At 39.6% G+C, this 26,321-nt stretch overlaps 1 protein-coding gene across 13 annotated transcripts in view; it reads left to right on the plus strand.

Annotated features, from left to right (window-relative positions):
* Window positions 1–26,321, plus strand: part of SENP7 (SUMO specific peptidase 7) — a 72,409-nt gene that overhangs the window by 13,056 nt on the left and 33,032 nt on the right. For 10 of the 13 annotated variants that reach the window (XM_073306922.1, XM_073306930.1, XM_073306959.1 and 7 more), the window contains 4 exons: window positions 9,816–10,013; window positions 11,530–11,727; window positions 22,488–22,606; window positions 24,899–25,062. In XM_073306922.1, coding sequence (XP_073163023.1) covers window positions 9,816–10,013; window positions 11,530–11,727; window positions 22,488–22,606; window positions 24,899–25,062 — 679 coding nt within the window. Of the gene's footprint in view, window positions 1–4,230; window positions 4,391–9,087; window positions 9,171–9,815; window positions 10,014–11,529; window positions 11,728–22,487; window positions 22,607–24,898; window positions 25,063–26,321 lie in introns of those variants that run through there. The other 3 variants (XM_073306996.1, XM_073306986.1, XM_073306977.1) reach the window with 3 other exon arrangements.

Raw genomic sequence — 26,321 nt, forward strand, 5'->3', positions numbered from 1 at the left:
TAGGATTGAGTGGACTTGTAGGCTCTAAAGTTTTATGTTGTTTGTTTTTTGAATGCTGTCATTTTTTATAAATTCAGCTTTCATGATAAAGAGATTGCACTACAGTACTTGTATTACGTGAATTGAAAAATGCTATTTCTTTTGTTTTTTACGGTGCAAATATTTGTAATAAACAAATATAAAGTGAGCACTGTACACATGGTATTTTGTGGTGTAATTAAATCAATTTATTTGAAAATGTAGAAAACATCCAAAAATATTTAAATAAATGGTATTCTCTTATTGTTTAACAGCGCGATTAATTGCAATTCATTTTTTTAATTGCTTAACAGCCCTAATTACAAGCTTTACTTTGTTGTAAGATTTCTCACAAGGTTGGTTGGCAGCATCAAACTAGGAATACAAATCTAACAGGTAATTGAGGCCTTGTCTACACTATGGGGGTAAGTTGTAGCTGGAGTCAGTGTAGCTTAGGTTGACGTACTGCAGTGTCACCACTGTGCTGTGTCAATGGGGGAGACTCTCCCATCAACTTACCTTACTCTTCTCATTCTGGTGGACTACCAGAGTCAACTGAAGAGCGCTCTGCAGTCGATTTAGCGGGTCTTCACTAGACCGGCTAAATCAACCCCTACTGCACTGATTGCATCAGCGTAGATCCCAGGTAAGTGTATACATGGCCTAAGTAAGTAAGATCTATGGCCTGTGTTATGCAGGAGGTTAGACTAGATGATCAACTGGTTCTTTCTGGCTTTATCATCTGTGAATCTGTGCCAGTTAAATTATTTGAGATCCTTAGAAGAAGACTGTTATTCTTTCAGTACAAATTATTATTTCAGCGCTTGCTGCCCTTCTGGGTTTTTTTTTCCCAAATCGGTTTCCAGATCACCTTTCAAATATATACATCACTATGGGATCTCTGAAAGATCATAAATAAGTTGGTTTTGTCAGCTGTCAAAGGAAAACAAAGCCAACCAACATGATTAGCAGTACATACTGAGAAGTTAGATACAAGCATGTTCTCAGACCTCTTAAGTGAGTGAATGTGTGAGGTGGTGTGATTTACAGAATCTTTGTACTGATGACCTTTTTTGTCATTGGTATCTTTTGGCTTGCGTCAGAGGTTAGTCGTGAATTGTATAGAAAACATCTACTCTGTAGCAACTGGATAGTTATGTATGTTAAAGAACATGTTTGAGAAATCACATGCGGAAGCAATAAGAGTATTTGACAAAGCTAAATGTTAAGAGTTCTTAATTTCTGTCACGAGGACTGAATCTAAGTATTTTGATTTCATGGTGAAGTTAAATCTACATAATTTAAACAATTAGATAATTACAGTTGTTTCTAGTTTGTGAATTGCAGAATTAGGATAATTCTCTATCTCATGGTTGGTATTTAGAATAAACTCATTTATGAAGTGGTTTCTTGGAAGGAAAAGATTCTAGAAGAGCAAACTTTTGAAGGAGAAGCTACAGTTTAAGGAAATGCTTAATGTAAAGTATGTCAGATGATTTTGCACCTTGTACTCAATGTGTAAGTGACCACAAAGGTTTCTTTGATGATCAGTTAGCCCTGCATTTATGTACAGTAACTCCTCACTTAATGTTGTAGTTATGTTCCTGAAAAATGCTACTTAAGCGAAACGATGTTAAGCGAATCCAATTTCCCCATGAGAATTTATGTAAATGGGGGAGGTTAGGTTCCAGTGAAACTTTTTTCGCGAGACAAAAGACATCTCATATATATACACTCTCCCTCCCTCCCCTCCCACACAGTGTTTAAAACTTATAAACCATTTAATACTGTACACAGCAATGATGATTGTGAAGCTTGGTTGAGGTGGTGGAGTCACAGGGTAGGATATTTCCCAGGGAATGCCTTACTGCTAAATGTTGAACTGGCACTGGGCTGAGCCTTCAAGGGTTAACACATTGTTAATGTAGCCTCACACTCTACAAGGCAGCATGAATGGAGGGAGGGGAGACAGCATGGCAGAGAGAGACAGAGACACACACCTTGTGTGAGAGAGAGAGATGCACATTGCCCTTTAAGTGACCCTACTCTAAGTACATTGCCTTTTTAAGTAGATCAGCAAGTTGAGACAGCAGCTGCTGCCAGCAAGCTCCCTCCATCCTCAACCTTGTCCCCCTTTCCCCCTCCCTCCATTCCAGCCCGCTCTGTGAAGATGGGGGTCAGGAGCCGAGGGAGGGGGACACCCTGACATTAGCACCCCCTTCCCTCCCCCCCTTGCACAGCAAGCAGGAGGCTCTGGGGAGCAGCTCGAGGGCAGGAGCAACACATGGCAGTGGGGAGAGGGACAGCTGAACTGCCCGGCAAGCCCCCACCCACTAGCTCCAATGGGCTGCTCTTCCTGCAAACAGTGGACAAATCAGGCGGCTGCCAAATAACATTATAAAGGAGCATTGCGCAACTTTAAACGAGCATGTTATCTAATTGATCAGCAACAAAACAGCATTAACCGGGAGGACTTTAAGTGAGGAGTTACAGTATTGAATGCTGCAAACTGTTGGAGGTAAGAGGTATGCTTAACAGAAATTCTGATTTAACCTTCCTGCTTCTCCAAAGGCATAAATATCTGCTCTGGCTTTGATGCCCCAGAATGCATCCTTCTTTAACATTAGATACAAGGGAGCAACTGGCAGGCAATTGAAGCTTTTCTATTCCACCCCAGCCAACTTAAAAACTGGAGTTATTGTAACCCTTGTGTTGTGACTTGGTATTCCAGTGGGGATTACTTGCTTCTCTCTGTGATGCCAGATAACATTATTGAGATGTTGCAGGAGACCTTGAACTGGCCATTGTGACTTTGGGAAACTTAAAGAAAATAGATACATTTGGAATCCATTACACAAATTACTTTCTCTTGATATTTGAAGTAGAGGTGCATAGTCGTAGAGTTAAATACTTTCCCAAAAAGACACCCTAATGTAAGAGTGGATTAGTAATATAGTGAGGCATCAAATGTTCAGAAGTTAATTTATGCTTTTCCAGAATTTCTTTTAAGGCAGAGTTTGTACAGAAAATTGAGATGTTGAGAACAAAATTAATCAAGGGATACAATAAGAAATTCTTTAATTACATATTCACCAGTGCTAGGAGGCTGGGTAATAAATGAGAGGAATTGCGTATTTAAGAGTATAATCTTGACCTAGTTGGTGGTATATAAACCTGTTGGGAAGATTCTTGTAGTTGAAATGTTAAATAAATGGAATTTAGGAAAGAAGAAGTGGGCAAAAGGGGAGGCGGAATAGCACTCTATGTCAAAAATGGTTTTATCTATTTCCTGAGTGACACATCAGACCTCTATTATGCCGGCAATACTAACATGTTCTTGGACTTTTTAAAAATTATAGAGGACAGTTTCCTAACTCAACAAATTGCTTCAACGCATGGGAATTCTGTATTAGACTTCATCCTGACAGACAGACATTGATCGTAGAACTGGTGGTTGCTTAGTGATGCAAGTGTTTTATGACTTAATTACATTTGTTGTGTGCAAACAGAATAAAGTCTAAGGTAGTAGTATATATTTAGTTCTTTAAAGGGCCAGTTTCATAAAGCTGATAACAATTATGGGCCAAATCGGCTGAAGAAGGAATTTAGATAGAAAGTTGTACATGTCAATTGGGAACTGTTTAATATGCCCAAAATGCCTAATTGAGAAAGAAGGCTATAAAAAACAAAAAACAACGACCAAAAAAACAACCTGTCTTAAAGGAAAAGTTTGGGACAGTTTCCCACCCTGGTCGGGGAGGAGGGGGGGTAAAGAGCGCCTATGGGCTCAGTTACCCCTGACCTGGCGCACCTGGCCTGTTGCACATGGAGAGAAATGGCTCCTTAAAAGGGAGGACCAAGCCCAGCCAAGTATGGCACTCAGAAGGAAGTGGAGCAAAAGAACAGAGGTCCCTAGCCCCACAGAACAGAGGCTGCTTACTCAAAAAGCTGCTAAAAATCCTCTGCTGCTTGGATCCTCTGGAGGGGTAAAGAGACAGACTTAACTTTTTATTTTCTTTACCTTTCCCTTTCCCTTGTTCTCGTTCGAGCCCAGGAAGCTCAGCCTGGGCTGCTCAGATACCCAAGAAGATAGCAACCCAGCCTCTTTCATATAGACTATTTGCTTTTTTCTTTGTGAGGAACAGCAGGGTAAGCCCAGACTGTTCTGTAGGTTGCAGGATTATTTTGTTTGCCTTTTCCTTTTTTTTGGAGTGCGGTTATACCCAGAAGGTGGGGAGCTGTCTCGTCAAGATTTACAGTTGGGAGACTGCATCCTTCATGCCAAACCGGTGCTACAGTGACATCTACAGCCAGAGAGGGATGTCTGGGATGAGAGAGATACCCACCCTCACCCATTGGGGGAGCCCTTGAGGTACAACCCATGACAGGAAGAGAAAGCAGATTTTACATAAAACAAATGGAAGAAAGGGAAAGTTGATAGCAATGAATATAAATTAGAAGCTAGAAATGTAGAAATTTGATAAGGGAAGTAACAGGACACAAGGAGAAAGCTATGGCTAGCAGAGTTAAGGATAGTAAGTAGTTTTTGAAGTATATTAGGAACAAAAGGAATCTTAACAATGGTATAGGTCCATGCTTATATGGAAATGGCAGAATTGTCAAGAATTATGCAGAAAAGGCAGAAGTGTTCAATAAATATTTCTGTATTGTATTTGGGGGAAAAAAGCCAGAAAATGTAGTCCTGTCTTACGATAATGAAATGCTTTACATTCCAGTAGTAACTCAGGAGGCTGTTAAAGAGTAGCTACTAAAGTTAAACATTTTAAAATCAGCAAATCCAGATAACTTGCATCCAAATTTTTTAAAAGCTGACCAAGGAGCTTTTGAGGCTGTTAATGTTGATTTTTCAGTAAGTCTTGGAACACTGGTGAAATTCCAGAAGACTAGAAGAAAGCTAATATTGTGCCAACGTTTAAAAAGGGTAAGCGGGATGACCTGGGTTATTATAAGCTTGTCAGCCTGACATCGATCCAAGGCAAAATAATGGAATGCTGATATGGGACCTGATTAATAAAGAATTCAGGAGGGTAATTATAAATACCAATTACCATGGGTTTATGGGAAATTGATCCTGTCAAACTAACTTGATATCTTTTTTTGGTGAGTTTACAAGATTGACTCATCTAATATAATTAGACTTATGTAGGGCATTTGACTTGGTATCACATGACATTTTGATTAAGAACTAGAACAATAAAAATCAACATGGCACACATTAAATGGATTAACAACTGGATAATTGTTAGGTCTCAAAATGTAATTGTACAGGGGGACTCATCATTAAGCAGGTGTGTATCTTGTTGGGTTCTGCTGTTATTCAGGAGGGACTCTGGTGTAGAGGTGTGAGCATCAGGATGGAACAAAGATTCCTAGCTTTTCTTCCCAGCAAACGTGTGATCTTCTTTAATTCACTTAACCTCCCTATGCCTCAGTTTATTCATCTATAAAATGGGGAAAATACTAATTTAGTAAGAGTGCTGTAGTTTAATACTTAGAATGCACCACAACCACTAAGTAATCTTCACAGTACCCCAATAAAGCAAATACATTGTATTCCTATTTTACTTATGGGTAAAATAAGACTGAATATGGTCAAACAACTTGCCCAAGGCCACAGAGGGAGTTCTTGATTCCTAATCCCATTTTCAAACCACTTACCCCTCTTTCGTTATTAATTGTCATAAACCACTTTCAGATCCTGTAATGAAATAGCACAATTTATTATTACTGTCTGTGCTGTAAAGTTCACTTTACTATTTGTGTACCAGATCAGTTAACTTAATTTTTCCTTAAAGCATATATGAGGCTTTTTAAAATAGTTTTTTTACAGAAGGGATACAACTCTTTCAGAGGCAGGTATCAGGACCTGGAACCAGGACCTGGCATCCATTTATCAGCACTTGCTCTGGAGTACATAGGATGGGCGCTTTTATTGTTCAAGCTTTTGATTCTTGTCCGCCTAGTTCTCCTTTTGGAAAAATTTTTGTAGAAATACCTGAGTTTCTTGAAAAAGGTGTGTTATGTTTTCCTGTTAGCCTGGCATTGTAAGCATTTCATTGATAAATATGTCAGGATTGGCTGAAGTAGTGACTGCTTTATCACAAAGACTTAACTCCTGTAATCAGTTACTGACAAGCTTACTTGGGAAATGATTCCTTGCTCCCGGTCTGCAAGATTAGTGTAGATGCTTGTTTGCTGCTAAAGTTAACGAATGCAGTGTTGGTTATCTGCCTGCCACATACCTCTCACTTGCACAAAGATGTTTCTATTTATATAAAAGCAGTTCCTCCCATAGTAAGTATAATTCTTTAGTCTTCATCTTTCTCACTTTATATATACAAATCTCCATGGGAAGCAATTTCTGCTATTAAAATCAGGATGTGTATTTCACCATGTTCTCAAGATCAACCTCTTTGTACAACCCAGCTTAATTGTTATCCATTTAAAAAAAAAGGATAATTCCATCTATTCATGACAAATCATATAGCAAATATATCACTAAAGCGGCTTACGTGAAGTTGCTGTCTTGCATTCCTTGCTGCAGAACCAATTCAGTGCAAAAGAGACTTTAGTCTCATCTAGCAGAGCAAATGCAGCACATAAGAACTGCCATACTGGGTCAGACCATAGGTCCATCTAGCTCACTAGCCTGTCTTCCGACAGTGGCTGATGCCAGGTGCTCCAGAGGGAATGAACAGAACAGGTCATCATCAAGTGATCCATCCCCTGTCACCCATTCCCAGCTTCTGGCAAACAGAGGCTAGGGACATTTAGAGCATGGCATTGCATCCCTGACCACCCTGGCTAATAGCCATTGATGGACCTATCCTCTGTGAACTTACCTTGTTCTTTTTTGATCCCTGTTATAGTTTTGGCCTTCACAACATCCCTTGACAAGGAGTTCCACAGGTTGACTGTGCGTTGTGTGAAGAAGTACTTCCTTTTTTTTTTCTTTAACCTGCTGCGTATTAATTTAACTGGGTGATTCCTATTTCTTGCGTCATGTGAAGGAGTAAACAACACTTCCTTATTCACTTTCTCCACACCAGTCAAGATTTTTAGACCTCAACCATTTCCCCCGGTGTCACCTCTTTCCAAACTGAAAAATCCCAGTCTTTTTAATCTCTCTTCATACAGAAGCTGTTCCATACCCCTAATAATTTTTGTTGCCCTTCTCTGTACCTTTTCCAATTCCAATATATCTTTTTTGAGATAGGGTGACCGGCTCTGCACACAATATTCCAGATGTGAGTGTACCATGGATTTATATAGAGGCATTATGATATTGTCTGTCTCATCTATCCCTTTCCTAGCATTCTGTAAACTTTTTTTGACTGCTGCTGCACACTGAGTGGATGTTTTCAGAGAACTATCCACAATGACTCCAAGATCTCTTTCTTGAGTCATAATAGATAATTTAGACTCCCATCATTTTGTATGTATAGTTGAGATTGTTTTCCAATGTGCATTACTTTGCATTTATCAACATTGATTTTCATCTGCCATTTTGTTGCCCAGTCACCCAGTTTTGTGAGATCCCTTTGTAAGTCTTCACCATCTGCTTTGTACTTAACTATCTTGAGTAGTTTTGTATCATCTGCAAATTTTGCCACCTCACTGTTTACCCCTTTTTCCAAATCATTTATGACTATGTTGAACAGTACTGGTCCCAGTACAGACCCAGGGGGATATCACTATTTACCTCTCTTCATTGTGGAAACTGGCCATTTATTCCTACTCTTTCCTATCCTTTTCTTCCTATCATTTAAACAGTTATTGATCCATGACCTTCCCTCTTACCCCATGACTGCTTACTTTGCTTTAAGAGCCTTTGGTTAGGGACGTTGTCCAAGGCTTTCTGAAAGTCCAAGTAGGCAGTTTTCATTGGATCTCCCTTGTCCATGTGTGTGTTTGACCCCCTCAAAGATTCCAGTAGATTAGTGAGGCATGATTTCCCTTTGCAAAAGCAGTGTTGACTCTTCCCCAAAATACCATGTTCATCTACGTGTCTGGAAATTCTGTTCTTTACTATAGTTTCAACCAATTTGCCTGATACTGAACTTGGGCTTCCTTGCCTGTAATTGCGCGTGGAGTCTTTTTTTAAAAAAATTGGTGTTACATTAGCTATCCGCCAGTCATCTGGCATAGAGGTTGATTTAAGTGATAGGTTACATACCTCAGTTAGTAGTTCTGCAGTTTCATATTTGAGTTCCTTCAGAACTCTTGGGTGAATATCAACTGGTTCTGGAGACTTGTTACTGTTTAATTTATCAATTTGTTCCAAAACCTGTGGCACCTCAGTCTGGGACATTTGCTCAGATTTGTAACCTAAAAAGAATGGCTCAGGTGTGGGAATCTCTCTCACATCCTCTGCAGTGAAGACTGATACAAAGAATTCATTTAGTTTCTCCACAATGGCCTTATCTTTCTTGAGCACTCCTTTAGCACCTTGATCGTCCAGTGGCCCCAGTGATTGTTTAGCAGGCTTCCTGCTTCTGATGTACTTCAAAAAAATTTTGCTGTTACTTCTTAAGTCTTTGGCTAGTTGCTCTTCAAATTCTTTTTTGGCCGCCTAATATACTTTTACACTTGATTTTGCCAGAGTTTATGCTCCTTTCTATTTTCCTCAATAGGATTTAACTTCCAGTTTTTAAAGGATGCTTTTTTTTGCCTCTAATGGCTTCTTTTAATTTGTTTAGCCATGGTGGCACTTTTTTGGTCTTCTTACTACAGTATGTTTTTTGCTTTGGGGGTATACATTTAATTTGAGCTTCTATTATGGTGTTTTTTAAAAGTTTCCATGCAGCTTGCAGGCATTTCACTTTTGTGTCTGTACCTTTTAATTTCTGTTTAATTAGCTTCCTCATTTTTGTGTAGTTCCCCTTTCTGAAATTAAATGCTGTTGAGGTGGGCTGCTGTGGTGCACTCCCTCCCCCTCCCAGGATGTTTAAAATTAATTATATTATGGTTGCTATTACCAAGTGGTTCAGCTGTATTTACCCATATTCAGATCCTGTGCTCCACTTGGGACTAAATCAAGAATTGCCTCTCCTCTTGTGGGTTCCAGGACTAGCTGCTCCATAAACAGTCATTTATGGTGTCAAGAAACTTTGTCATGTAGCACAACTCATGTAAGCAACTTTAATAGTAACTTGAACTGACCTTGTAATTTATAATTACATACAATTTCTCAAACATAGGTGGCCAGAAACTTTTAATGTTGGGACATAAAAATCAAGGTGATAATCTGACAAAATATTTGGCTATGGTAATAGCATAATTTTCTTGCAAAACCTCATTTTGAATCTGTGCATGAGCTGCTAAATGCTTTATTGTCCTTAAAGTGTTGCCACAGTATGACCCCCTGTTTTCGCCCTTTGGTACCGTCTGTCTTGAAGATGCTCATATCTACAGTTTAAGTGCAGTTTGAGGTTCTTGTAGCACCAGTTCTGTGAACTTTAATAGAGGTGGTACAGGATGTGTGGAGATTTTGCTGCATTAAAAATTTATCCTGTACATCCATGTGTGTTCGGCTAGTCACTGATGCCAGAATGCAAATTCCTGAAAGGGATGCTGTCACGCAAGAGAATCAGTCTTGACTCTCCATCTGTGCAAAGAGTAATTTTACAAGTCATCAGTTGAGCAAATAAACCTCTAGCCGAGATGAAAACTGTTATTGCCGGGATTACAAAGTCCTTAAAGAAACTTTGTTGAATTCATGTACCTTCTCTAGACTTCAGCACTATATTTATTATGTCTTATTGTCTGTATGGCAGGCAACCCAAAGTAATGTTGACGAATGTCCTGAGGACAGAAATAGGAAGAAAATACACACAGAGCCATCTTATTACTGATGCTAATTTATCTGATGTTGACAAGTTGCAATCAGATCGACCACCCTCATCATCCGTTGCCAGCCTAGAGATATTGCAAATATTAAATCCTCCTCTCCAAAGCCTTTTTATATCCAAAAGGTATGTTGTTCAATACTGATTAAGTCTTAACATCTGGACCTTTGCTTCATTTAACTAAAAATCATAATAATTTGCTTGCAATTGTTTTTTACGGAAAAGTATTCCTTATTACACTGTAGATGTTACCTGTTGTCTTGATCCCAAGCCTTACTCTTGTGAGTGTCGCTTTGGATCATATAATTTGAGTATGCCTGTACCAACCACAGTTTTGTGGAATTTCTGATGAGTTGGTGTCTAGAACTTGATTAATTCTGGTCCAGTTTATTGGACTCTCTGAGATGGGTGTTTTTCATCACTCCGGTGAAAAGAAAACACATTAACATCTAACTGTCCCCCTAGAAGAAGAAATCTACAGTTCTTTCCTCTTCTGATTGTTCTTCTGGATCTGATTTTGACTCTCTTCCAAGTCATACTTCTCATCACAGACCACCTGTGCGCCAGCTCTGCAAACACCAAGGCTCCCTTGAAAAGGACTTTGTACCTCTCAGCAGAACAGGAGTGGAAAGAAAGACATCAGACACCACAACATGCTATGCTGGAAAGTGACCCAGGTGGATCAGTTCACAGAGAGAGAAGACAGAGGGAGGTGTTTCCAGGGCATAGCTAGGAGACCGCATCATTCATCCAAATTCAGAAAAGGCTGTGGCTGTACATCATCATCATCTGAAAGAAATCACGATGGGAACTGCAGAGCATAAGCACCAGAGTTTGAGGGAAGAGAGCCATTAGCCAGGCAAAACAGCAAATTGACTGTGATCACACATGTACAAGATAATCAAAGTATTTGACATTTGAACCGCTGATAAAATGCATTTTGTCATCTCTTGATGGTTTTTGATTGACCTAATTTTGGTGCTCATCTCTTCTGACACATGCAGATATTCTTCTCAGCCTCACAATCTCATCTGATATATGTCAGAGTGACACCTGGGATTTGTGACAAAGGACCAGAATTAATTACAGAGTTCGTTACATGCTTTACATATATACTGTTCACCAGCTGATGGCTAGAGCCATGAGTGAATCAGACTGATTGACAATAAGATTTGCTTTATTGGAGACTTCCTGTTCCTAGGAGAATTTTTAAGATCACTCTGTAATTCTATCAGTGTTGAGATTTTGCATGGAAAAGTTATTCTGAGATAAACTTTATGTGAACAGAGAATGATAAATCCTCAGCTGAGATGTCAAAGGCAGTCTAAATGCAACAATATGCTAACATACTGTAGCTGAGCTAAAGTTACGTCGGTTTCCCCCTTGTCTCCTCTTGACTACCCAACTTCCAACCCATGGTCTGTGGTCATTGCTCTATGTGTTAGCTGCCTGACATAGATTGTAAGCTTCTTAGTGGAGAGATCTTGTCTTATGTCTGTCAAGGACCATGAACAAAATGGTACTTTGTTAGTAGTAATGATATTTGGTGTTACCAAGCCACTAAGTTACATGAATTCAACCAAAAGTTTCTTTATCTAGATTTCAGTGCAGCATTTATCATTTATTATTATATGTATGGCAGGCAACCCAAAGTTATTTTGAAGAATGTCCTGAGGATGAAAATTGGAAGAAAATACATAAAGAGACAGCTTATAACAGATGCTAATTTATCTGATCCCGACAAGTTGCTATCAGGTCAACCACGCTCATCATCTGTTGCCAACTTGCAGACATGTCACATATTAAGTCCTCCTCACCAAAGCCCTTTTATATCTAAAAGGTATGTCCTTCATTATTGCTTTTGCTAGCCGTATGCTGTCTGAAACAACGTAACTTGTCATGAAAAAGATAACTTCTGTTAAACTGTGTTTACGAGAATCTGACTTGAAGCAATAGTTGAATTTCCTGAGTGCAAACTATCATACAGTATTTTCAACAACCCATCATTTTAACATTACATTATTCTCATTCTTGCTACATCTGACATTACTTGGTCACCTTTTGTTGCTAAAAGAACTTAGATTTGGACTAGATCAATGTTTTATGTGTAGATATGATTACAAGGTTCTAATATGACTATGTTGGTTTGAAATTATGTCCAAAACTAATAATTATGTCACTTGCCTGTTGCTGTGATATTTGCTAGCTTGGTTCTAGGTTTTCTTTGACATATGCTCAAAGCACTTGTATATGCTAGTCCTGTTCCTCTTCCTAAATCCATAACTGGTCTCAACCCCATCATCAGTGTGCAGCAAGGACTGCCTCTCTCATTGGTTTAGCTCTCTGTTTTTCCTATTTCCATGTTTACATATACGTCAGTACAACAGAAATGCTTTGTGTGTGGAATTAGCTGTAGAAATGAAGCTGACTAGGATTACAGAATGTAAGTTTCATTCTGAATTTGCAAAGTGAACTATTCCATCTCTCCTCCTCCTATGCTCGTCTCTCTGCTTAAAAGAAAAACAGCATCAAGAACAAAGGAAAATAAAAGAGGAGGAGGAAATAATGAAATAAAGGTGATGACTACATAGCCGCTGGGAGGTGCGATTAGATAGACATAGATGCACTAGCTCCACAAAAGTTAGCGTCTGAAAATAGCAGCGTGGCGACGGCAGCTCAGGCTAGCCACCAGCATACATTCTTACGTGACCCCCTGAGTATGTACTTGGGTGGCTAGCTCAAGTCAAGCCACCAGTGCCACTGCAGTTAGACTAATGACTCTCCTCCCCATCCTTAAAATCCTGATGCAGACATGAGCGTTTTGCAAGTTAGCATGCAGTACAAACACTTGATTTGAGCTTACAGGGTAGATGTATTAGGCAGATGTATCCCATTATTCCTTGATCAAGGCACTTCTTTTTTTAGTCTTCACTGTCTCTTTATAGCCAGGATCATTCCAAGAAACAATGTGAAGTGCTGACTCAGATGAGGCTTGACAAGCTAGTATTAGGCTCTGAATCCACTCTGCTGCTACTTACCCCACAATGAGACTTAAGAAAACTCTGGGTGTGTTGGATATTAACCACATAGTTGAAGGTGACATACTTGGCCGTATAAATCAGCTCATGCATATTTTACAACAGCATCTGTAGGGAGTGTGACACTGAATGGAAATGGTGGGATTTGTATTCTGCTGTAACTGGATATAATTTTGGAAAGACAGTTACGTGTATTCATAGAGAGCAGACTATATGTGAAATTGGGTAGATAGTTCATTGTATTTATAACTGAGAGACGATAGGTAAGTTATACATCTGGAATAGTGAGCATGGACTCGCTCTACCCACTGATAAATATCTAAGGGGCAGCTGCTGTATAGGTTTCACTTTAAGCAGTATATTAGAAAAGGCAGTACAGACATTTTAGTTTTGAAACTGCTAATTGCATCTTTGCACTGTGTAACCCATTCTGATAAGTTTTACAGTTCACAGTGTAGGCAGAGCAACTGCACCTGTATTTCCCCCATCGTGGTCCAGCAAGGTTCCAGCTCCCCAACTGTCAAATCTCTTGGGCAAAGACATGTCTCTCTACCTCCTGACCAAGTGTTTTCCAGGCTGCACAGTTCCCTGTCTACACTGTGAATTCCCCAGCAAATCAGTCTGACTAAGCAGGGGCTGCTTTGCCTTCTCTTCAAAGATTATAAACAGTGTAGTTGCCCATACATATACGTTACCATACAGCTTTTCCTAAACATACATGTTTATTCTTAAGGTGAATGATTACAGAGAAAACACATTAAAATAATAAAAACCTATACGCATGCTAATAAGAATACCAGAGATCACCCCAACTTTACCAAGGGCTCTGGCAGGTGTACAGTTTTTAAGAATCCACCAAGGGGATTTTCTGTGTTCATAAGTTCATAATAGCTGTTAGATCAGAACAAGCACACCCATGAAAAGATTTGTCCATCCTTTATAGAGACGGGGTCTTTGATCTGGAAATAAGTAATTTGTAGACAATGTGTTTCTCCTTCATAAGTTTAGGTAGGTACTTTCATAACTAATGGAGTTACATTGGCATACACCTCTCCCTAGAGATTTCCTGGGAAACCCACTTAATTTAAAAAGTCATTTTGTTTCAAATAGCCCTCTGAAGCTCTCCTAACACTTCCCAGAATTTACTTAACCATGTCTCCTCCCTAGAGACATTACATACAATCCCACAATAATTCATCAAATTTTCATTTTTAATAGAATGAACTCTTAAGGTACTTAAACTTAATTCAGTAAGGTTTGCCTAGGGTATTGCAGGAATTTGCCATATCTGTCTCAATAAGCATGAGCAAGTGCATGCTTTGTGAAGGCAATGCAGAGTGACAGGTGAAGTGTGTTTAAACTGAGATGAAAGATCTTTAGCCTACCTCTGCTGAAGTTTTTAGATTGGAATGGAGGTGGCTCTATGTTAAAAATTAGTTTATTCAAGCCAAGTGTTAACATGTTTTTTCAATATCTTCTCCAGTTACATTCACTGAAACGAAGTGTTTCAGAAATTGGTTCTCTCAGCTTACTTTGTAGCAGGGTTTCTTTGTTGCTTGAGGGATTCATTTCTCATATTTGTTTTGTAATAATCTTCTCTGACCCCAGGCATTAAGTAAAAATGTTGGACCTGTTTAATAAGGTATGTTAATAGGAGAAACCAATTTTCAGGAATCAAATGTTACTTTTAATGGTGGTGAGTAAATGCTGATAAGACTGCTTACAAACCTGAGAAGTCTGTCTAAAATATGTGGTGTAAAAGTAGTAATGCTGAAACATCTTACTAGTGAAAAGACAGGTTTCAGAGTAGCAGCCGTGTTAGGGAAGTGACGGTTCTAGACAAGCTCTTCAAACACTGCCTGGTAGTTTTGTCCAGGATACCTTTGGGACCTGATTTTCACTAACACAGAGGCCCCTTTACACAGCTCTGGCAGAGTAATAAAGCCTGTATAGTGGATTCAAATACATGTACATCCCCATTAAGGTCCCTTGACATAACCAGAGCAGTGAATAAGGGCCTCAATATATATGAGAATCACACCTTTGGTGTAGAAAAAGTATCCAGTTTTGTACTGTGGATATAAAGGGCCAATAAATATGTATTTTAATTTATAATATTTATATAATAATGTTGGAGGCCTTAGCTGGGCTTTTCCATTCTTGCGCCTCTACAGGGCAGTCAGTTAATTATGCCTGCTATTTAACTCAAACATGTAAATAACTGATTTGTATATACTTGTCCAAGTGACTTAGAATTGTGGGTGCAGAAATTTATACCATCTTCTGAAAATCTGCCCCCCAATGTCTGCAGTAGGGAAGCATAATTTTTTAGTGGCAGGAAAAATTGTAATCCACTGTGGGTAGAAAGGCCAGAGATGTCCATTGCAAGTGGTGATAGAGCCTGATCCTGCACCCCATGAGAAGTTCATGGGATTTCTCATGTGAGTAGGTGATGCAGGATCAGACCCCATTTATGAAAAATTCATCAGTACTTTTCAAATAATTGGTATTAGAAAATTGCTTGTAGCACTCAGGGAAAAAAAGCAGAAACCAAGGTACTTGTATTAAATCACTTCTTGCCTCTGAATACACAGCTTTTCCCACACTGATACTGTATAAATAACTTATTTTGTCTTGATACCTGTCCAGGTTGAATGCTTTAAGGTGCAAGGCAATGGAGGATTAAGCCTAGTGTATATAGTAGCCTTGTAGTTTAGTGGTTCTGGTGCTCAGATTAGTGCTGCTTTTCCCTCCAGTTCCGACATGTAATTTAAACGGCAACTTCTTGTCAATTGTATATACAAGATACTACATAAGTAGCTGAACGTGTGTGTGTATTATAGGGGGAGCTGGGAGCAACCCTTATGTTAGTTTCATAATACTATCAACTATAAAATATTCTTGCAACCCATTTTTGAGACAGAGCTGCAGCAGTTCACTCTGCTCTGGGAACCCTATGAGTGGACAGTCTCTCTGTGAAGGGGGAGGAGAGAGTTAGACTGAGCTCCTCACAACAACCCCTATGCCTAGGCCCACCACATGGCTGCAGTGGCCCATCCCCATGTGGAGAAGTATCACATGGTGATGAGCAAACCCAGAGTGCTTATTACGTAATCAGAATGCATCTGTGTGTGTGTAAAGCCTTATTCAGAGTCCTGTTTCCTATTTTTGATGTGTTGTGACCATGTGTGAATTTAACAAGGAAAATTTCGGTGTAAATTTGAATACAGAATGCCCCTCATTCTTTCCTGCATGTCTGTTTGCATTCATGATACTGTATTTTTAATTTGATTTTTCTGACTTGGTCTATCTGCCCGCCAGAATGGATGGTCTTCCTGTCTGTTTAAGGTTGTCATCTTGAATCTTTCATATCAGTAAGATGCTTTTGCAGTAACATGCATCTCAGAATTTTTATGAGGTACCTTTTTATCAGACCTCTGTCAATGTTGTAAGTAGCATTACTTCAGGTGTTGACACACACACACACACACACCTCATCATTCATTCTAAAAACAGATTTGAAACTCTGGAATGAAGAATGGGAAATCTATTCACAGAATATTTACAATAACCAAATAAGATGTTTGTTAATGTGCAGGTAACCTTAACAAGAAGATACAGATAAGAATTAAAGGGAAATAACTCAAACCTCCTGTTCTACTATACCTGAATTAATAACTAATCTATAATAGTATTACATAGACATACCCAGCACTCCACAAAAACATATGGGCAAGGAGACATCCCTTAGGGTCAGCAGGGGGGAGCACCCCTAGCCAGCAGCAATGAATGGAGAATGGGAGGACTGACGCACTTCGGGGCAGCAATGAGAGCAGATGGGGTGACACCCCTATGGGTAGAGTAGTGATTGGGGGGTGATGGGGAGACATCTCTGGGAGTTTTAAGACTCCTGCTAGATTCCATCCACTGGGGAAGTCTAAAACGAGGAATAATTTTTTTAACAAACTTGAGAGCCACTGTCTTGGCAGTGCAATTGTGACATGGAAAGGCTTCTGGCCATCCGCTGAATCTATCCACTATGACAAGGAGATACTTGATCATAGTCTGATCACAGCCGTCTGTCTTGTCTTATTCTCATTTCAGCCACCAAACAAAACTGGTTGGGATTTTAAACATAGTAAATTTAGACTTAGAAGATGAAAACATTAGTAAATAGTGCTAGATGTAGAGCCCTTTTAATTGCTTCAGAGTATGTCTACACTGCAGTCAGAGTTGTGACTGAAGTTTCTGAATACATACCCAAGCTATCTTTAATTTAGTCAGTGCGAGCACAAATAGCACGGAAGTATCATGCTTCAGCGTGGGCTGTACAAGCCTACCCAGGACCCTGAGTACTTACTGGAGCAGCTAGCCTGCACTGAAGTCAATGACTGGTATTAGTACTCAAGCTAGCTAGATCAAAGCTAGGTTGAATGTGTCTATATGGGCTTCAATCACATCTCTGAGTGCAGTGTAAACATTCCCTTGGAGACCTGATGGATGCTGCAGAGGCACCCAGAATTCATCAAATCACAGAGTTCCTTTTGTGAACCACTTGCAATATTCCCAGATCATCTGATAGCCCGGAGCTGAACAATTACCTGTTCCCTCATTGTAGCATTTGTTACACAAAATAATTTGGGAAGAGGGACAGAAGGGTTGGGAAATTTGCAAACATATTATGAAGTCTCTGGAACTCCCATAAAAGATAGATAAGGTAATTGCTAATTTATTTGTTTTTCCATGTATTAATCCCCATCCAGCAATGTGAAAATCTCATTTGTAAGTGCATTTCATACTTGGAAAATTATTACTAACTAATAGCTAATCAGATTTTACGATTAATAAACAGGAAAAAGAAGTGAGAAACTCCAGCCCCATAAATGCCCACCAATTTGCCTTGAAAGTAACTGTGTTTTATTTGTAATTCTAACACTATATTAGGAATCTCATTTATTTTCCACAGGGTATAAGAATATTTAAAAAAATATTCCTTGAGATAGCTTTGCAGTGTGTTCAAAAACAAACCCATGAGTCCTCCCCTTCGAGTTACCTTACACCTTGAGACCATCTCCAGAGGTGACCCATCACCATGGTGATCCTGTGCAGATCATAGCTGTATAGAGACCTGAGGAAAGTAAGTTGTGTGTGTGTGTTGGACCAGCCCTCTTGGCTATTTAAAGGATTCAGCACATTTTCACAGCTGTTTGATTATTCATATATCCGTGCAGGTCACCTTTTAAAGTAATATTCACTCTCTGTACTAGAGGGTGAAAATAAGATGAGCTGAGTTTATATGTATTTATGATAAGGGGAAATGTTTGTGTTTGGATATATATTTGCTGAAACATTCCTGAAGAAATGTTTGATTTTTAGAGTATGTGTCAAATGTCTGGGGAAGATTGATTAGTGGTACTAAACTAAATGCCAGAAACTCCTGATGACTTCTGTGGGGTCTCTTAAAATGGGAAACTCTGTATGATTGATACACACACACGTTAAAATAACATTATTTAAGATGAGAAAGTCAAGCACTCAAAAGCTAGGAAATGCCAGAACTAAAGTTGCCTGTGCAACCTTAATTTGGCTCCTTGGTGTGTGCGTTATGATAGTCTTCAATTATATGATCATATACTCTTCCCCCCCCCCCCCCACAGGCCCCCTGCTTCATTCAGTGTACAGTACTTATTCAATAAGCAGCTATTCAATATTTTGTTTTATCCTGATAGTTCAATGTGTAGCCCTTGCATGCCTTACTTACTGCATGCTATTCCAATTCTACTCTGAAGACAGAATTATTTTCTCCATGGGATTTTTTATGGTAGTCATTGATACAGTATGAAAGTGCTTTACAAACATTAGTTTATCTTCACAACACACCTGTGAGATGAGGGAGTGGTATCCCCATTTTACAGATATGAAGAAGAGAGACAGCAAGATTAAGGTTAAAAGTATCCACTAACTCTCTGTGTGCCGTATTTGAGACAACTAGGATCAGAAGTTTTTAGCGTATTTAGCATTATAAAGTAATTTATATGTTCAAAGCACAGCTCCCATTTACTTCAGATGCAGCTGTGAGTGCTCAGCAGTTCTGCAGATCAGACCCCAAGATCTCTAGTCAGGCACCCAGAAAATGAGGAATGTGCAACTTATGACCACCTGTTTAAGTGACTTGACTAGAATTACATAGAGAAACTGTGGCAGAGCCAAGGATAGAATCCAGTTCCCTAGGGCAGCATTCAACTGCCTTAACCATGAGACCCTCCTCTCTTTTCTGGATATGCACTGCATCGTTCACTCCACACCTTCCAACATCTACAGCAAATAAAACAATGATCCTCCAGATTACAATCGTCTTCACTACACAACCCTGATTCATTGCCAGAGCAGGTCCATCCTGTGCACTAAAGGAGGCAGGAATCCTGTGGAAAAAACATGGTGATCATGTAATGAAAGGCTATCATAATGCATGTGCACAAGGGAGCGAATTAAGATTGCACAGGCAGCCTTAACTCTGGTATTAACCTGTGGTGTAAACAAGCCTTAAGGTATGTTGGTATAATTTATGTCGCTCGGGTGCAAATAAACCACCTGCCTGAGCAACATATGCTACACCAATCTAAGTGCCAGTGTGGACAGTGGTATATCGGTGGGAGAGCTTCTCCCACTGACATAGCTATCGCCTCTCAGGCAGGTGGTTTTATTATGCTGATGGGAAAGCTCTTTCCTGTCAACATAAAGCGTCTTAACCAGGCACGCTACAGAGACGCAGCTGCATTGGTTCAGCTGTGCCGCTGTAGCACTTCTAGCGTAGATTAGCCCTAACTTTTGAGAGTTTGACATTGTAACATCAGTGTCCTTTTAACATAGCACTTGGGCATAATTTCATTGGCTTTTAAAAAAGTTCTATCATGACATCATATTGACACCTGTATGGTTCATCAGCAGGGGTAGAACCTTTAGATCCACCATGCAGACCTCTGCCAGTTGAGGTGATGGAGCAACTGATAGCAGTAGTAAGTTATCCTCTTTGTGGCACAGCACTAGAGGGGATGAGACATACACTTTGCCTGTGGGTATCACAGATATTTGCTGTCAGCAGAGGACTGGGGAAGTTCAGGAATCTTGGGCTCCATTCTAGGCTTTGAGAGCCAGTGTTCTTCAGTGGGCACAGATTCGTCTACCCATTCCACACAAGTGACCTCTTTTGCCCCCTCTCCTCCAACCTGTCCCTGTTCCAGTCCTGTCTGTTCCTCACCTTTACACCTTGACACAGGCCCATTCTCCTCACTTTACCAGATCCAGTCTCCTTGCCCAGCAAGTACGTCTTGCTTATCTGGATTCCCCATCCCAGTTCTCTCCACTTCATGGCTCCTCATCCCATGTTTCTCTCCCCCTTCCTCTAGTCATGACCTCTGCAACCCCGATGTTTCCTATTCCCACTGGCTCCTAGGCCCAGTCACCTTCTCTGGGCTCTCATCCAGTTTGTATCTCCTCTGACTTCTTGTCCCAATCTCTTGAGCAAATCCCAATTTTCCCCTACCCCGCAGCTCCTCATCCAATGTGTTGCCCTATACCTACTGTGTCCACATAGTATGCTATCTGCATTTGAATCAGAGCTTCCTCCTCAATGCTGTCTTCCAGGAGGAAGGTCATTGAGAGCAGGGAGGGTACATCTACACTGCTCACTTCTTACAGCAGCATGTAGAGTACATACACTTCTTGCCCCCTGGCCCAGGTATAAATAGAAGTGTTGATAGTGAGGCACTGCTTAGGCGATTAAAGTAAAGACATGCCTGAATCCAGTGAGTATATATCCTACACAGCTCTCTGCACACCCAAACAATGCCTCCTCCATCTCCAATGCTGTTTTTAGCAGTGTAAAGTCCCGATGTAGGGAAAGGCTCCGGCAGAGGGGAGGCAGTGAGGAAACGCTCCAGCGGCTCTTTGCTGCTTGACCCTTTTCTTGCCACAGAGGAAAAACTCCAGTAGCTAGGAGGCAGCAGAAAAAGTAACTGGCAGCTCCCCTGCCAGATCTCTTTCCCTGTTGCTTCCCCTTTGCCAGAGCCTTTCACTGATACTTCTAGCTACACATTGCCGTGAACACAGCCTGGCATATAGCTACACATACCCTACATGCTGCCGCCAGTGGTGTGCAGTGTAGACGTAGCCAGAGGTTCTCCCTGGTCTCAGTTCAGGTACCTGGACCCTGACCTGGTGCAGCTTGCAGCAGTCCAGAACTGCAATTGCGGGGACAATCCTGCTCAGCCCTGAACCGGATCCAGCATGCTCAGTGCAGTGGGAATTTGAGGTATTTAGATATTAGAATCTAAGAAGTCTCTACTGAGCATGTGCAAACTATAATTTTTCGTGGTCTTACAGCTTGGGTGGATTTTCACAAAAGGGCACTTACCTGACCCAAAGGCAACTCTTGTGCCAAATTTCAAGCCACCACTCTAAAGCAAGGGAGTGCTTTTTAAAGAAAAGGTCTCCAGAATTTTTTAACATGGACAAATGAACATATTTTCCCCTCACTTCATTTTCTGAAATGGCTAAACTATTTTGTCTGAAATTTTCCCAGAAAATTCAGGTTGAAGCAGACAACTGGTATGGAAAATATAAAATAGATTAATATTGCTTATTGTCCAAAGTGACCATTCTTTTTGCTGGTGTCGGAATACATTTAAGCACCCACATCTGGCAGGTCCCAATCCTGCTAGGTGGTGTCTCCTTGTCTGGCACAGTACTAAGTTTTGTCAACTCCCATTAACTTCAGTAGGAGTTGAGGGCCATCAGCAGCTCACAAGATCAGACCCTCAAAACTGAAGTGTGACATCAATTTGTTATCAGTACATTTTGTACAGGAAAAAAGAGTTGTAGAGGATAGTAAAAGTCTTGGTTCTGCTATTGTTGCTTCCATTTTTAAAATAAAACCAACAGCTTGAGAAATAAGCACAGACTAAGACCCGTAGTTTTCCTTTCATCAGTTTCCAGTAATCGTCCCTATCTTCCCTCAGCCCTCTATGTGCAAAGCACATCCTTTTCAGGACCCTTTTAGCTGGAATTCTCTGTTTGAAACCTTTTCTCCGGGGAACAACTCATACTTTGGAATCTTGTGCCCATTTAAAGTCTCAAATAATATGAAATGTGCTATATTGCCCCCTATGCCCGATGTTAATGACAAAGGGAAAGAGATATGTAAGTGACTATGGCTTTCCTCTTTGCAGTCAGTGCTTCTGATCATTGTCTCAACAGTGCTTCACAGGCAGCACTGGCAGAACAATATTTAAATGACTAACCTTTACCAGTGAATCAGATTCTCATGTTGTGCACCTTCTTAGAAGCATCCTTTTCACTGGTGATCAACACTGCTAATGTCAGTACGTCTAGTAGTGTACTTCCATGGAGGAAACTAAATTTGTCTGCATTGTATTTTGCTATGCTTCACAACGCTTATTGGTGAAGCAGGATTCTGTAATCTGATCCTACTCTGATATCCATAGAGAGGGTTAGTCAGTACTCTTGCAGGATTAAGGAGAATTCATAGCTGTTGTTTTTACAGGAATGAATGGCATCAGAAGAAGACAGATAACAGTCTTCTGAAATTGTCTGAACCGTCTAAAGAAGCAGAAAGCAATAATGCTCTGTTTACTGTAAGAAGATATGACCAGCAGAAGAAAGGTTAGTGATGAAGAACAGTTCTGTTTTGCATTTAAATATTTGGATATTACAGTTGAAGAACTAGATATTTGCCTTATATTTACAAGGAGAGTGTACAAAAAAAGGGTAATACAAAGGTTTTGGTTTGTGAACATTTTGTCAAAAGTGTGTGGGGTAAAATATCCATACGCTATCAAATATCTAAAGCTAAATTTTAAATAATGTTAAGGCAATAGCTTAAATACACAAACAGAAGGAAAACAAGAGAGGAGCTTAAGGCTCTACCTTCAGTTATAAGAAGTAGGGCTGTCAAACGATTAAAAAAATAATTTATCACTACAAAAGGTTTTTTTCCACCCCCACTCTCCTGCTGGTAATAGCTCACCATACCTGATCACTCTCGTTACAGTGTGTATGGTAACACCCATTGTTTCATGTTCTCTGTGTATATAAATCTCCGCACTGTATTTTCCACTGAATGCATCCGATGAAGTGAGCTGTAGCTCACAAAAGCTTATGCTCAAATAAATTGGTTAGTCTCTAAGGTGCCACAAGTACTCCTTTTCTTTTTGCGGATACATACTAACATGGCTGCTACTCTGAAACCTGTCAAAAAAAAAATAATTGTAATTAATTGTGAGATTTTAAAAAGTCATGATTAATTACCGTTTTAATTGCACTGTTAATGATAGAATACCAATTTAAGTTTATTATAAATATTTTGGATGATTTTCTACATTGTCAGATATATTGATTTCAGTTACAACAGAGAATACAAAGTGTACAGTGCTCACTTTATATTATTATTTTTATTACAAATATTTGCACCATAAAAAAGATAAAAGAAATAGTATTTTTCAGTTCACCTCATACAAGTACTGAAGTGCAATCTCCTTATCGTGAAAGTGCAATTTACAAATGTAGAATTTTTTGTTACATAACTGCACTCAAAACCAAAAGAATGTAAAAATTTAGACCCTACAGGTCGAAGCATGAAGGGGCATATGAATGGTTAGCATATCTGACATGTAAATACATTGCAATGCTAGTTACAACAGTGCCATGTGAAAGCCTGTTCTCACTTTCAGGTGACATTGTAAATAAGAAGCAGGCAGCATTATCTCCTGTAAATGTAAATAAACTTGTTTGTCTTAGTGATTGGCTGAACAAGAAGTAGGACTAAGTGGACTTATATGAGTTGAATTGAAAAGAAATATTTATTTTATCTTTTTTACAGTGCAAATATTTGTAATCAAAAATAATATAAAGTGAGCACAGTACACTTCATATTCTGTAACTTTGCAACTGAAATCAATATGTTTTAAAATGTAGAAAAACCTCAAAAATATTTATAATGTAAATTGGTATTCTGTTGTTTAACAGTACGATTAAAACTGCGATTAATGGCAACTATTTTTTTAATCTAGTTAATTTGTTTTGTGTTAATCGCATGCGTTAACTGCGATTAATTGACAACCCTAACAATAATATCACACCTTTATACAAAGCCTTTTGTTTCAAAGGTTGTTAAAATGTTACATGAACTTAACTGATGTACAAATGCTGCACAATGATTTCGTTCAGTACTGCAAGACAGGCAAGTGGGTGATGTAACGTGCAACGACAGACTTCAGTTGTTGGCAGGCGGGATGGAACTTTGGATCTCTGAAGCTAAAAGCATGAGCCTGTACTGCATGAGCTAAAAGCCACATGGACTTTAGCTAAGGTTGTAGCAGACTCATTAATCTATAAGTGGTCTGGGTGTCACTAGAGGGGATAGAGCACCACACCCAGGAGGTGTGTGGATTACACAAGTTTTTTAACATTTCATAGCAATATTTACATGGGGGCAGAATACTGTATCCAGCTGAAACTGCAGGAGGGATTTAGGAGGGCAGAATGTTAATTACTAAAGCTAGAATTGGCTTAGGTACTGAGGTTAACATTCCTACTCTGAGGTGGGTTATGAGTTCAGTTACATCCTTTTCTTGCTCCTGTAGATTGCAGATTTGTTCAGATTTCAGATTGCTTATGAATTTAAAATAATTTTTCACTGCGTATCGCCATTTTCACGGCAGAGAGGGGATGGAATTATCTAGTAAACACATGCAAGAAAGAGAGAGAAAAATCTTGTGTGGATGCAAATATGGTAATTGATGCACTTTTTTTATTTTTTGCCACTGTGACCACAATTTGAAAATGGTGAAGATGTTTAAGGATGACTACCAGCAATTTTAATAGAAATGTTATGGTATTGTGCCCTATTAAGTTACTCTTTTTTGTTGTTGTTTTTTATTAAAATATTTGGTATAGAAAACAAGAAAGGTGATCAACAAGATAAAGAAAGCAAAATCTTGAACTCTCTTGGTTTGAGGGAAGCAAGTTGTCTGAATTCTGAGAAGAGGAAAAGAAGATTTAGTGGCCATTTTCCTGATCAGTGTAATGCATGTTCCCGTGGAAAAGTACCATCGTCATATGTAAGTAACAATTTTGTTGTGTTAGTGTTTTTTCGCTTTAATAGCAGCAACTAAATCCAAAGATTATACCAGCAGCTAGTAAATTGTCTTTAAAAGACATTATGTACCACCTGTTGGCTAAGTAGTGCTGTATCAAATCTTGATATCTTTTCTTCCATTCCCTTATAGCAACACACAAAGACCTTGACTCCGCAACATTTACCTGAGTAACTCTACATATGTGAAAACAGCAAGGAGTCCTTGTGGTACTTTGGAGACTAATAAATTTATCTGGGCATAGGTTTTCTGGGCTAAAACCCACTTCATCAGATGCATGGAGTGGAACATACAGTAGGGAGGTATAAATACACAGCATATGAAAAGATAGGAGTTGTCTTACCAAGTGGGGGATCAGTGCTAACGAGCCAATTCAATTTAAGTTGGAAGCAGGCATTTCTCAACAGTTGACAAGAAGGAGTGGAAGTCACTTTTGTCGTGTTAATGAGGTCAGTGTAAACAAGGTGGCCCATTTCAAACAGTTGACACGAAGGTGTGAGTATTTAGCAAGGGGAAATTAGTTTTTATAATAACAATGAGGAGTACTTGTGGCACCTTAGAGATGAACAAATTGATTTAGTTTCTGTAGTGACCCATCCACTCCCAGTCTCTATTCAGGCCTAATTTGATGGTTTCCAGTTTGCAAATTAATTCCAGTTCTGCAGTTTCTCATTGGAGTTTGTTTTTGAAGTTTTTTTTGTTGAAGAATTGCCACTTTTAAGTCTGTTATTGAGTGACCAGGGAGATTGAAGTGTTCTCCGACTGGGTTTTGAATGTTATAATTCCTGATGTCAGGTTTATGTCCATTTATTCTTTTGCGTAGAGACTGTCCAGTTTGGCCAATGTACATGGCAGAGGGGCATTGCTGGCACATGATGGCATATATCACATTGGTAGATGTGCAGGTGAACTATCAGCCTGATAGTGTGGCTGATGTGGTTAGGTCATTAGATATGCGGACATTGTTGGCAACCAAGTTTTGTTGTAGGGTTTGGTTCCTGGGTTAGTGTTTTTGTTGTGTGGTTTGTAGTTGCTGGTGAGTATTTGCTTCAGGTTGGGGGGCTGTCTGTAAGCGAGGACTGGTCTGTCTCCCAAGGTCTGTGAGAGTGAGGGATTGTCCTTCAGGATAGGTTGCAGATCCTTGATGATGCGTTGGAGAGGTTTTAGTTGGGGGCTGTAGGTGACGGCTAGTGGCGTTCTGTTACTTTCTTTGTTGGGCCTGT

Source organism: Lepidochelys kempii, chromosome 1, assembly GCF_965140265.1.
Source record: "Lepidochelys kempii isolate rLepKem1 chromosome 1, rLepKem1.hap2, whole genome shotgun sequence".
NCBI lineage: Eukaryota > Metazoa > Chordata > Testudines > Cheloniidae > Lepidochelys > Lepidochelys kempii.